General features: G+C 50.3%; 1 protein-coding gene across 1 annotated transcript; it reads right to left on the reverse strand.

Moving 5' to 3' along the window:
- Nucleotides 1–428: 428 nt before the first annotated feature.
- CCDC71 (coiled-coil domain containing 71) lies at nucleotides 429–12,987 on the reverse strand. Its single transcript, XM_043977168.1, is given in 3 exon segments — nucleotides 429–3,588; nucleotides 3,590–3,877; nucleotides 12,916–12,987. Coding segments are annotated over 2 exon segments (1,125 nt in total). The 5' UTR covers nucleotides 3,827–3,877; nucleotides 12,916–12,987; the 3' UTR covers nucleotides 429–2,700.
- Between the last annotated feature and the right edge of the window lie 595 nt (nucleotides 12,988–13,582).

Below are 13,582 nucleotides of genomic sequence, written 5' to 3' on the forward strand. Positions count from 1 at the left end.
CCGCCTCAGAAAGGCCTAGTGTCTTAGTGGAGATTGGATTTGGGGGAAGGGGAGGCATCAGAAAAATGGAGAAGGTAGGGCTGGTCTCCTCCTGCCTTAAACTAACTCAAACTTCTCCCTATGACCCACCCCCCAAAAGTTCCTGGGTACACTGGCCTCTGCAGCTCAATCTATGACTCCCCACTATTCTGGGGGGGGGAGGGGTCAGCCCCTAGGGATTATCTGCTATTCCTCTGGGGACAAAGAGAAATAAGGACCTCCCAGCTTTCTCTTAAACCCTTCCTGCCTTACACTGTCCTTGAGGATAAAGCGGAGGGAAAGGGATATTTCTAAATTTTCTACTTCCCATCCCCAGCAAGTCCCCACCCACTGCCAATGCCCTTGAATTCCAGTTCCTTTCTGGGAAGAAGTACTCAGACACAGAGGCAGAGGATGAAGCACCATTTACTGAGGACAGCAGAACAAGTGGCCTGCAAGTGGTCAATAATTCCCATTTAACTTAAATGCCAGCAAGACCTCAGAGCCCAGAGGCCTGAGGGCCTTCCCCTGAAGTCAGCTGCACTCTTCAGGCCACAACTGCATACCGAACATCACAGATCCGCATCCGTGGAGACGTCACAAACAAACCAATGAACACGCAGCAGGGATGAGGGTCTGGTCCTCGAGTTTCCCAAAGTCACAAAGGACACCAACCAGGGAAGGAATGGTGACCTGCCTTCTAGGCTCCACCCCCACCATTGCCACTATGGACTCTGAGGGACCCCCAGATGGCAGAGGGCAAGGGTAGGCTGGACGACTTGAGGGCAGGATGAAGGGGAAAAGGGACACTGTTTGGATTCAAATTTGAGGGGGGGAGTGCCAGCTCAGCCCCCCATCTGAGAGTCCAGAGTCCAGTTGGGAAATGCTTTTCACCTGTCATGGAAGTGACCAAGCCTTTTGTTCATTACCCCAGCCTCCCCTGTTCTACGACAGGGAGGAAAGTGGAGAACTTCACCCACAGGCCCCAAACCTCCATCGACCCATCCGCAGAGGCGTTCTTTGTAGCCACCATTGCCTGACTGGCACGAGGGGCCAACTTGGAAACAGAGTACTCCCGTGTCAGGGAAAGGGCATGGTGTGACCTGGCTCAACAGCTTCCAGCTCTGTTCCACAGGCCCACGATGGGGTCTGAGGTGGATTAAGGCCTCAAAGTCTTGGTCCTGAGACACAACGACCATTGGTGCTCCAGGCCATTCCTACCTCCAACCATCCTTTTGTTTCAAGTGAGAAGAGACTGAACATATCTCTCCCCATTTTCCCCTCCCTCAACACACACTCCCAGAGCCAAGACCCAAGAGTATGACTGGTAGAAGGAAGAAGAGGGGCAACCGGATTCTGGGGAAGGATGAAGGGAAAGAAGGAAAGAAAGGCTGAGGCTAGACAGTCACAATTCCTCAAGGTCTAGCTGCAGGGATTTAGAGATAAGGCCCTGGGGGGAAAGTAGCAGCCAGGAGGGAAGCAGCAGCCCTGAGGAAAGGCCTTGAAGCTCTGGATGGTTGCCCACAGACTCATGGTGTGCAAGGATGGGAGACAAGGAGTCACTGTCTGGTTCTGTCCCCCTGGGAAGAAGGAGACCAAAAAAAAAAATCCTCTTTGCCTCTCTTGGCCTATAGATCAGTTTTAAGGTCACAACCCTATACTTACTCACCTGGCAGGCTCCTCCATGATCTTGCAAAAACAAGGGCCTGGTCACCTGACTCTCTCCTTTCTGCTCATAAGGCCTAAGCCCAGGCTGTCTCAGGATGTCCCTGGGGAGTGAGTTGGCCTGTGCCCAAATCTACCCACAGAAGCAAACTCCAAGAAGGCAGAGCCTCTCCTAACCACCCAGAGGAAGTCAGAACAAGTCCCGAACACGAAATCCCCTGCCAGTTTACAGGCTGGCTCCCTCAGCCACACCCCTGACAGCACTTAGGAGCTGCCTTACTGAGATGGATGGACTCAAGGGGATGGTCACTCAGGTAGGCAGATGGCAGGCCTGTTCCCTGCCACTAGTTTAGAAGGAAAATGCCAGGAGCTGTCAATTAACCTGTTCCTGAAACCAACCCATTCTACTCCTTCAGTCACAAGTACTTTCCTGGAAGCACGGAGAGGCCCCAGAACAAGAGGAGGCGTAAATGCATTCTGAAAAGAGGGAGGAAACCCCAAGCTCTGACTCTGACGAAGGAGGCAGAGGCCTGGATGGGGGGGGGGGAGATGGGGGCATATAAAGATATAAAACTTGATCAAAATGAAATCAGTAAACATAGAGCTTGGAAAATAACAAATCACAGTGCATCACGTCATGACAAAACCGCCTCCCCCAAGGGTCTGGGGAAGGTCTGTTGGGGTGAAGCCATACGAGGCTCTTTGAGAGCGGGTGGTAAGACCCTGCTCTCTCCCTTGGGACGGGGGAGGCATCTCCCTGCATTTCTGAATGTGGCTCAGAGCCGGGCAGGCAGTTCCAGGGCCTGGGGGCCAGAGAGCCTGAAACAGGAATGGAGCAAGCTGCCCAGAGTCTGCAGGTATCAGCTAACACACTGTCACCCAACACCCATGCTGCTGCAGCCACCAGCAGGAGAATCAAAGTCTCTCGCTCCCCTTTCCCACAGGGGAGGGTGGATGAATTGGGGGGAAGGGGGCTGAGTCAGAGGGAAACGGGCCCTGGACTGGACCCTGAGTCAATCAGGAGACAGAGCGGGGCAGTGGCTGGATGCGGATCACTGGAGACAAATTGACTCTCAGGATCTTCTGTGCTCTCTGCCGGACCTCCTCGTCAGAGAAGCGCTTATTTACTTTGATGACACGGAACTTTAGGAGGTTTGGCGACCTTGGCACCGGCCTCGCTTTGCTGAGTCCAGGCCCCAGCTTGCTCTTCTTCTTGGCTGGGGTCTCTTTAGCCTCCTCCGACCTTTTCCTCTTTGGCCCTGTGGGTTCCTGGTGGCTGCCTCTGCCCCCCCTACAGGCAGTCCTGGCCCCGCTCTTGGAGGTCTTCACCTGGGTCCCCTTCTTTCGACGCCTGCCATTGAGGATGCCTGAGGCCTTGCAGGCGTTGCTCTCCCGAAGGACACCCCCATTGGGGCCCCGTCGCCCGCCCTTTGAGAGGGCTGCCCGGTCTGGCGCTTTCCGGCTCAAACACCGGTGCCCTTTGTTAGTGGTTTTGTTGGGAGCTGATTGCCGGGATCTCCCTGAGCCCTTCAGCAGCTTAAGGTCTGAATTTGAGATCCCCAGAGGCTTGTACTTGGAGTTTAAACAGGACGCTGTGGCCTTTAAAGGGACCAAGGCTTCTAGAACAACAGAGAGCCGCATAGCTGGGTATACCCCGGGGTACATGTGGGTAGGGAAGCCCACAGATGAGTTCTTGCCACTGCCTGAGCCTGACTGTTTCAGGGAGTTCAACAAAAGGTTGGTGGAGCTGGTTTTGATTATTGGGGAACTAGAGACCTTAGAAGACCTCCCCAAGATGGTCCCTGGGACAGCCAGCAGGCTCCTGGAAGTGGCTTTGGGAACGTCCGAGGGCAGCGGTTTGGCCTGGGCAGCAGGGCCAACGTAGTGTTTGGTTTGGCTGGGGGGGGTCGGCTGTGCAGGAGCTATAGCCATACACATCCTTGCTCCGAAGGATAGTGGGCTGATAGCCCTCCTCCCGGAGACCTTGGAGAAAGGCCACAAGCTGGGCCTCCGTGTCACTGAGGTCCTTGGACATGGGGTTGAAGACCAGGAGTGCTTCCTCCAAGGCTTTCTGTCCTGCAGAGGAGAGTCTGGACCATGAATGGACAGCTTTCTCCTCCACATTATCCACCTCCACATTCATGGCATTAGGCTGGGAAGAGCTGTCCAGGGCCCACAAACCAGTGCTTGACACCTCAAAGAAAAAGAGGAAGCCCAATTAAGGACAACACAATCACAGCCTCAGTGCAGCCTTCAGAAAGGGCGTCTTCAGAAGAGAATTCACCGTAAACATTAAGTGGCTATCGTGTCCCAGCCCAAGGGAAAGAAAAAAACTGACATAGGCCCTGCCCTTGAGGAGCTTACATTCTGGAGGGGGAGGGGAATATGGGGGGGGCAGGGAGAGGGAACCCCACACCTGCAGGCCTGAAAGGCTCCCCCTCCTCACCCATTCCTCTTGGAGCCCCCAGCTTGGCACAAGTGTCATCTCCCTCAGGAAGTTTTTCCTGAGCCCCTCTCCCACCTCCCAATTACTATGTATTTAGTTAATAGCTAGCTTCTCTGCATGGATCCACGTGTTCCCAGCAGAATGCCTACTTTTTGAGGGCACGGACTGCTTCCCTCACCATCCCCAGTGCCGGCACTTAACAAATGTTTTTAAATGCTTGATTTAAATTGTACATAGCCTCCAAAGTCTCCACCATCCTCAGCTCAAATCCCATCTCAGAAACTTACTAGCTGTGTGATTAACCTCTCTGGGCCTCAAGTTTCCTCATCAGTAAAATGAGGAGGCTCAGGAGCCTTTAGAACCCCTTCATTTGAAATGCATGGCACTCTGGCACTCTCTCCCAAACCCAATGAGGACTTGCCGTCCTCAGCCAGTTCTGACCCTGTTGACCACCCTCCTCTGAAATACTCTCTCCTCCCTAAGCTCTTTTAATGCTGCTTGTTCATTTTTGTCCTCCCTGCCTGACAGCTGTCCTTGGCTCCTTGGCTGGATCATCTTGCCTGTGGCATGCTGAGCATTACTCATGTCTCTGTCCTGAGCCCTCTTCTCCTCTTTCTTGACCCTTAGTGAGCTATCAGCACCATGGCTTCCACTTTCATCTCTATGCAAACGATTCCCAGATCTGTATATCTAGCCCTGATCTCTCTCCTCAACTCCAGAACCCATAATACAAACTAGACTTAAATTTTTATGTTTGTTCTGAAATTAAAGACCAAATAAAATGAGCATTTCCACATAATAGTGGAACACCAAAAGAATAAAGTACATGAAACTTGAAGTTCTCTAATAGGCACCGCTAGTTTTTATTGTTTAGTACATGTAGTTAGTACATTCAAAGATAACGGACTTGTCTCTGCTGCTTTCTGTCCTTTTCTCTGCGACCCTATTCTGTTTCTTCCTGTAGTTATCTCCAATGCACCATTTCTACAACAGAACTCCTATTTCCCCCTACATCCTGCCCCTCCACTTCCCTTCTATCAAGGACACCAGCAGCCTTCTAAGTTACCTGACTCTTCTTTCCCTCTCACACCCAGCGTCCAATCAGTTGCCTAGGCCTGTTAAATTGATGTGTTGGGAGTCTGTCACATCAGTCTCCTTTCTATTCACACAGCCCCTGCCCTAATGCCAGCCCAGGTCACTTCTACCCTGTACCAGCTCACTAACTTCCCAATGGCTCTCCCTCATTCTAGTCTCTTGCTTTTCCAAACTAGCCTTCACAGAGTGGCCAGATTGAGATTCCAAAGAGATATATCTGACCATATCACTTCCAACTCAGACCTTCATGAAGTGGCTCCCTATTGCCTCTAAGACAAACTAGGACAAACTCCTTGGCCAATGTTTAAAGGTCTCAAAAATCTAGATCCTTCCTCCCCTTCCCTCCCCTTCATGAATGCTCTACTCCAAATCAGTCTAGTAGCTGTCTCCTGTATATGATATTCCATTTCTCCTTTTCATACCCGTGAACATAGGATCCCAAATGTCACGAATGGACTCTCTCCTTGGATCTGCCTCTCAGAATCCCTAGCTTCCTTCAAAGCATAGCTCTGGAGCCAGTCTCTGCCAGAGGTCTTTCCATGTCCCCCAGATGTTAGTGCTCTGGCCCTCTGGGCATGACTTTACATGACTTTCTGCTTACTTATTTGTGTACATGGTGTATCCTTCATTAGATTATAAGATCCTTGAGAGGAGGGACTATTTTTTCCCCCCGCAAATGCTCAGGACCCAATACACAGTTAAGTCATGTCTTTAACTGAAATATAATACAAGGAAGAGAGCAACAGGGACAAAGGAGAGATCCTGAACACATAATCTAGGGGAAACTTGAAGGAAAGAACACTTTTGATTGGAGAGGTTCAGAGAAGACTGACACCTGAGCTAAGCCTTGAGGAAAGAGAAGAATGAACAGGTGAAGAAGAGTAGGGAGCACAGTTCAAGCCTGAAGCATGACAGGCCAACATTAGAAGACAGTCCTCCAGTATGGCTGGATTTTGGCTGGAGTGCGTGAAGTGAAAGAGTATAAGATAATATGGGAAAGGACAATAGTAACAAAATTATAGAGGGCCATCGATGTCAGGGTAAATCCCTCTTTTGTCCTACATGCACTAGGGAGCCCCTGAAGGTTTTTGAGGAGAGTGATAAGGTCAGACCCATCTCGAAGGAAGGTTATTTTGGCATCATAAGGGAAGATGAACTGAATGGAAGATGATCAGCAGCAGGAAGACCAGTAAGGAGGTTATCAACAGGACAAGTGAGGGATGCTGAACAATGGAATGAGTGTGGTGGCCGTGCTGTGTGCAGGAAACAGAGGAGAACATGTGGAGGTTGAATGGAGATCTCTGCTCCAACTCAGGGGCTTCCTGGATCCACTACAAAACCCCTGCTGTTTAATCTCCACTTGGCCCTCGAAGCAGCAGGGCAATCCCTTGACTCTTGATTCTCTACTGCATATCCCCAACAGACAGATGTTCCAACCTTAAACCTCTTATACCGTACCTTCTTCATACCTCCTTCCTTTCCTCTGTCCCATAACCTGTTGATAAAATAGAGCTACCCTGTGATGCCTTTTCAGTCTCAAACTCCTCATCAGCTCTTCCCTTGGTCCAGCCTCTGATGGAGAGGTGCCCTTTGTCCTTACCACTGCCAATCCTTCTACTTGTAGTCTTGATCTTCTACTTTCCTATCTCCTCCCGCAGCTTGGTCCTGCAACCTCTCTTAATTTTCAATTCCTCCTTCATATTGGCTCCTTCTCTACTGCCTACAAACATGCCCAAGTTTTTCTTCTCCTTTAAAAAAAAAAAACTTTCCCTGTCAGATCCCATATTTCTACTATATATCTCCATCTGTTCACAACTAAACTCCCAGAAAAACTCAGTCTCCACTATACTTACTCTCTCACTCACATCTCAACCCTTAGAAATCTGAGTTCCAATCTCATCACTCAAATAAATGAAATTGCCCATTCCAAAATTACCAATGATTTCTCTTTAAAAACAAAACACTTCATCCAGATAATTTAAAAGTCCCCTACTATACCTGCCATGTCCTATCTCCATGCCTAGCTTGTAATCTGCTTCCTGAATTCTGTATCTGTTTCCTCTTTCTGTCCAAGTGTCTATAGCATATAAGCATTACCTGCTGTCAGATCTAATGGAGTCTTCTCACTTCTGATCCCTCTTGGTCTCTAGGATGCACTTAACGTTTTTGACCAGTCTTTTGTCCTGGATATTTTGTTCTCCCTGGGTTTTCATGCCATCTCTTTCCTGGTTCTCCTCATAACAACTGGCCACTCCTCCCCAGTCTCCTTTGAAGGCTCATGGTCTTCCTGTGTGTAAATGTATTCTAGGGTTCTGTCCAGGGCCCTTATTTCTTTGCTTACTCCCAATTAATTCATCAGCTTGTGTATGTTCAATTGTCATCTATTTGTATATGACTCCAAAATCTATGGTAGCCTCTCTCATGAATTCCAGTCTTGCATCAACAGCTTATCCATTGGGCATTTGTAAAGGGATGCCTTAAGAGACATCTTGAAACCACTATGACCAAAATACAATTCATTATCTTTCCTCCCTTTTTTCTAACTTCCCTGTTTCTGTTAAGGGTATTACCATCCTTCTACTCACTCAAGTTCACCACCTCCAAGTAATCCTCAATTATCCTCATTTCCTCACTCATCCTCTCTAATTTAGTTGCCAGATTTTATTTCTATGTCCACAACAGCTCTCAAATCTATCCCTGTCTCTCTTCACATGGCCATTAACCTAGTTCAGATCCTCATCACCCCTTGATTAGACTGTTACATCTACCTCCTAATTGTCCTTTGTGCCTCTAGTGTGGACCCTCTCCACTATATCCTCCACAGAGCTGTCAAATGCTCCTAAAGCACAGGGCTGACCTGTTCAAGAAAACTTAGTGGCTCCCTATGACCCCCACGATCAAATACAAACTCCTCAATTTGGCATTTAAGGCCCTTAACAGTCTAGCTGTAGCCTATCTTACCTTATTTGTTACGTGTTACTTTCTTTCACCTACTCTTTGTTCCAGCCAAACTGGCCTGGCTGCCAAGCCCATCTCTGAGCCTTTGTGTAGCAGGGCTGCAGCTGAAGTGCCACCTTATATGTGAGGCCTTTCCTCAGCCCAGCCTGTGCTAGGGTCCTCCGCCCCTGAAAACTGCATTGTACTTACTTTATATACACTTCATAGCACTCATCTGTGCTCATTCCCACTGGAATATAAAGTCTTAGAAATTGGGGACTCTATGTTTGCAACCATATATCCCTAGCACCTAGCAAAGTGCTGGGCACACAATGAACATTTTAATAAACATTTGCTGAATGCACTTGGGGTATAAGGAAAAAGGCAGAGTCAAAAGAGACCCTCAACTTATGAGAGTGAGGGAAGGTGCCCAGCACAAGGTGAATGACAATAGGTGGGCTGGGACTTGGGAAGAGGTTACAGCTTGAGGAGGAAGCTGCTCACCATCTGGCAACCCAAGAAAATCCATCTGGAAGTACCTGGAGGGAAGAATGTAAGAGGAGTCAAGAGTTTAGGGACCAGGTCTACTTGACTTTTGTTAAGGCAAGGTTGAGAACTTGTGCACAGGCCTCAGGGGGTAAACAAACTGGGAACACTGAGGGAGGTCACATTCCCCAAAGTGCCGTGGACTGGAAAGGGCATCTAGTCAAATCGAAGGGTGCGAATCTTGCCTCTGCCAGTATGGAGGCTGGCTTTCCAGAAGGCTGGTTATTACAGTCTTGAGGGTTCCACAAGGGAACTTGGCCAGAGGCATCTTCCAGGCTGTGTGATGTTAGTCAAGTCATTTCCCTTCTGTGGGCCTCAAGTCTGTAATTACAACTCATTTATATGCTACTTTAAAGTTTACAAAGTACTTTCTTTGCAATAGCCCTGGGAGGTAGGTAGGATGTGTATTATTTCCATTTTAATGATGTGGAAATTAAGGCACAGAGAAAAATGATTTGCCCACGGTCACAGTGAAGATTTAATTCTACTTTTCCTTACTTCTGATTCAATGCTCTTTCCACTAAAGCACAGCTATTTCTTTTTTTTATTTCTTTTTTTTTTAGTGAGGCAATTGGGGTTAAGTGACTTGCCCAGGGTCACACAGCTAGTAATTGTTAAGTGTCTGAGGCTGGATTTGAACTCAGGTCCTCCTGATTCCAGGGCCGGTGCTCTATCCACTGCGCCACCTAGCTGCCCCAAAGCACAGCTATTTCTATGAGTCAGATTTGTCCTCACAATATCCCTATGAGCCAAGTACCATAAGGACCGTTATCCCCATGTGACCAAAAGAGGAAAGAGGCCCAAAGGTAAGCCATCTCTTAGTGGACTCTTTTGTCTCCTCCTCCTCCTACCTCTGGGAAAGATTGATCTCATGGAGTTGGTAGATTTAGAGCTGGAAGGGGCCTTAGGAACCACCTAGTTCAACCGTTTTCTTTTTTCAGGAAGGAAACGGAGACCTAGTAGGGTGAGAAAGTGGCCTAGAGCATCACAGGACTTAAGACTGGAAGGAATATTAGAAATTCCAGTTCTGTTACTCAAAACCAGAGTAATTTCAGAGAAGTCACTTGACCCTATAGGATTTTTTTTCTCCTAGTAAAATGAGAAGGTTGTACTGGATGATTTCCAAGAAAGAGAATTAGGTGCAAGGGTTCAAAGGATAATAAATTTAGTTTGGGAAGGAGCATTAGAGATCACCTAGGTCAACCTCCTTAGCTGCTTCTTCTTTTTTTTTTTAGTGAGGCAATTGGGGTTGTGACTTGCCCAGGGTCACACAGCTAGTAAGTGTTAAGTGTCTGAGCCCGGATTTGAACTCAGGTACTCCTGACTCCAGGGCCGGTGCTCTATCCACTGTGCCACCTAGCTGCCCTAAACCTCCTTATCTTCTAAATGAGGAAACTGAGGCCCAGGGAGGTCAAGTAACTTGTACAAGATCATGCAAGTACCAAGCAAAGAGCTGGGATCCAAATTCAGGGCTTCTGACTCTGCTTGGCTGCTATGCGTGTCTCTAAGTGCCAGTAGTTAGATCTTCCAGAACTGGGCCAAAGGGAGTGTGAAGTCAAGGCTTTCTTACCCTTAAGGATATCAAGATTACTTATCGGGTGAATAGAATGATAAGAACCTCTTTCAAACCTGGAAGAAACTGAGGAGTAAACTACCCTGGCACTCCAGCCTGGCAATGGGAAGGGCCCCTGGTCTAAGGCCACATTTTGCCTTCTCACCCCTATCTTCTAATGGCACCCAGGGAAACTGCCACCCCATTCCTCCCAAGAAAGCCAAAAGCCAGGAGAACTACAATTCACCCCATGATTTAGAGGTTCCCTCCCAGAGAGAGGCATGTAAGCAGGAAACTGTCTTCTCAAACCAAACCTCCCCATCCTCTTCCAGGGCAAGGGCAGGCCTTCCACAGCCTGGCAGGAAGCCCTGGGCCTGGGCTTGGCCCAAAATCCTTCGTAGAAGAGCCTCCTTGGGCCCAGTGGTTGGGATAGTGGAGTCAGACTGAGGCCTTTTTCATTAGCAAATAGGAAATGTTTCCAGACTTCTGCAACTCCTCAGACCTCAGGTGGCTTTCATTACCACCAATCATCCATCCAGAAAAGCACCAGCATTCCTAGGGGCAAAGGGAATCCCCCACCTACCCAACTGTAGCCTGCTGGCTGGGCACTGCTTGGAGTGACTGACTTCTTCAGCACTGACCACAAACAGATACAGCTTCCAGCAGAAAGGGAAGGAAGGGGAAGTATTTGTGTAATACCACTGCTCCCAGGGGCTTATGGACCTAGGGACAGGAGCAACCTCCCCCGATGCAGCTAACTCATTAAAAGATCAGTAGCAGCTTAGTGCTGTGGGATCCCAGGCAGAGCCCTAACTAAGTAGTATTCCCTATGCACACCAACACCAGGAGCTGTCTCTCCAGCACACACATACACTTCCCATAGTCCTAATGGGCTCAGGTAGCAATTTGAAAACTCCTGGTAGATTCTCTTATTCCCCAAAGCAGCAATTGTCACCTCTTTGTTTAGAAACATTCCTTTAGGCTCAGGAAGCAGCAGGCTGAGCCAGTGACAGTGACATCCCACCCCACCCCCACCCCCATTAAACCACAAACAATCTTTTTTTCCTTCACAGGACCTTAGCCCTTTATTGGATCTGAATTTGGAAGTGGGGAAAAAAAGGGAAGGTTCAGGATCCTGGGACTGGGCACGTGGAAGGGGAAGGGGAAGGAGGGAGACTTGGGCTTGCTCAGAGCGTTTGGTCTGCCTGACCTCTGAGCTGCGGGTCATCCCATTCAGGCTCTCCTACGCCAGCATCTCGCCACTCTGGCTGGTTGGGGGAGGACTACGGCTTTCCAGCCTAGGTTATCACAAACTTCAGAGGCCCACAAAGGAACCAGACAGAGGTTATTCCAAGGCACTTCAGGGTGCCTAAGGCCTTCCAACTAGATCTGTATTTCCCCACAGCCTCAAGAAGAGAAGGGAATGGGCTTGAGGTGTGAACATGTGAGAGGGCACAGAGATAGGGACCTAAAATGATTAATACCAGTGAAGGGATCACAGAATCCTAGAAGGTACAAACTGGAAGGGAGATTAAGAAACCCAGATTTAGAGTTGGATAGGACCTTCAAACCCCTCTATTGCATAGATGGGAAAACTGATGCTCAGAAAGGGGAAGTTACTTACTTGCCCAAGGTCATACAGAGGCAGAACTGGGAGAAGGTTGGGGTGATTGGAAAGGAACCCTCTGGAATGAAGAAGCATGAAGCCCCTTATGGGGAACTCAAGAAAGACAGCAGATGTTCTGTACGTCCATGGATTTGGGAGGCTCCACAGGTGAGAAATTGGGGCCAGGTTCCTGATTCAGAAAGTCTATATGAAGAAGATGCCTGGCCCCAGTTGTTTCGTTTTCTTTTGAGGGGGTGTGACCTTGATGAATATATGGAATACTGAGAGAAGAAACCTGAGGCTATAGAGGGTTCCAAGGCTGAAGCTGAGATATCTTGAGCTTTGTGAGGAGTAGAAAAGCATGGAGTATGGCAAAATTCAAGAACTGATGGGAATGGGGATGGAGACGGTGATGAGGATGGAGATGAGGGTGAGGATGGGACTGGGGCTAAAGATGGGGGTGAGGATGAGGATGGAGATGGGTATGGGTATGAGGATGAGAAGGACGTGGCCAGGGGAGCCTGGGGTGAGAAGGCAGTGGAAGAATAAAAAAATGAAGTATGGATGATGGGAGAGTCCCAATGCTTCAAGGTGTGGGGTCGGCAAGAAGACCTCTCCCGGGCCTCCTGGTACGTATGCATGAAAAAGGTGGGATAAGGTGGATAAAGAAGAGGGTGGGAGGGGCAGGAAACCTGGGGGTCGGGGGGAGGTCGGGGGTGTATGGGGGTGAAAGGACCCGAAAGGATGTAAGAATGGGGGAGTTGTGGGTGGGGATCTATGACTGTGGAGGGACTTATGAGGGGGAGGGCAGTGGGCGCCGGGGGTAGCACGAGGCGGGGAAGGGAGGGGGAGGGCAGGGGAGGGCGGGAGGGGGAGGGCTGGAGTGGGGGAGGGGCTCCGAAGCGCCCCCAGCCCCGCCCCCTCAGCGCTGCCTGCGGCCCGCCCCGGCAGACCAAGCCGCCGCCGCCGCCGCCGCCACGGCCAGGCCCCGGGCCCAGCGCCCCCTCTGGACGGCCCGGGCCGGCTCGGCCCCGCGGGCCCAACACCTACCGGCCGCCGCCGCGGGGACCCGGGACCAGCCTCTGCGCCGCCTCCGCCGCTCCAACATGGCCGCCCCGCTGAGGGCCGGAAGTGCAGCTCCACTTCCGCTTCCGGCCCCCCCACCCCAGAGCCCCCCCTCCCGGACTGGGGACCCCCGGCCCCTCCCCTCCCCCCAGGGTCTCCGCCCCCCTAGGGTTTCCCACGCCCCCACGTGGCGGTTCATGGTCCCATTTTAGCTCTAGCCCAAGTCATCCAGACTTGTGGGGGAGACAGAGCCCTGCCCTCAGGGAGCCTCCATTCTTGGGGAGAAACACAGTCCTGCCTTCAGGGAGCTTCCAGTATGGGGGACTCCCTCTAGGAGTCCTTGATCAGAAGAGGAAATAATATCCTTGTCCTCAGAGAGCCTTCAATGCGAGGGGAAAATATAACCCTGCCCTCAGGGAGCCTCCTGTCAGAGGACCAACATAGCCCTGTTCTTAGGGAGCCTCCATCCCTCAGGGCAGGGAACTCCAGGCAGAGAACAGAGATACTGTCCTGCCCTCAAGGAGCCTCCAATGGGGGGGGAGGGGGGAGGGACAGAGCTGGGTCCTCTGGGAGTCTCTGAGCTGGAGACACAGGCCTGTCTAAAGGGGGAGCCCCTAGTCCCAGTGGAGGAGACACAGTCCTGTCCTGAAGG

Source organism: Dromiciops gliroides, chromosome 1 (genome assembly GCF_019393635.1).
Source record: "Dromiciops gliroides isolate mDroGli1 chromosome 1, mDroGli1.pri, whole genome shotgun sequence".
Taxonomy (NCBI): Eukaryota; Metazoa; Chordata; class Mammalia; order Microbiotheria; family Microbiotheriidae; genus Dromiciops; species Dromiciops gliroides.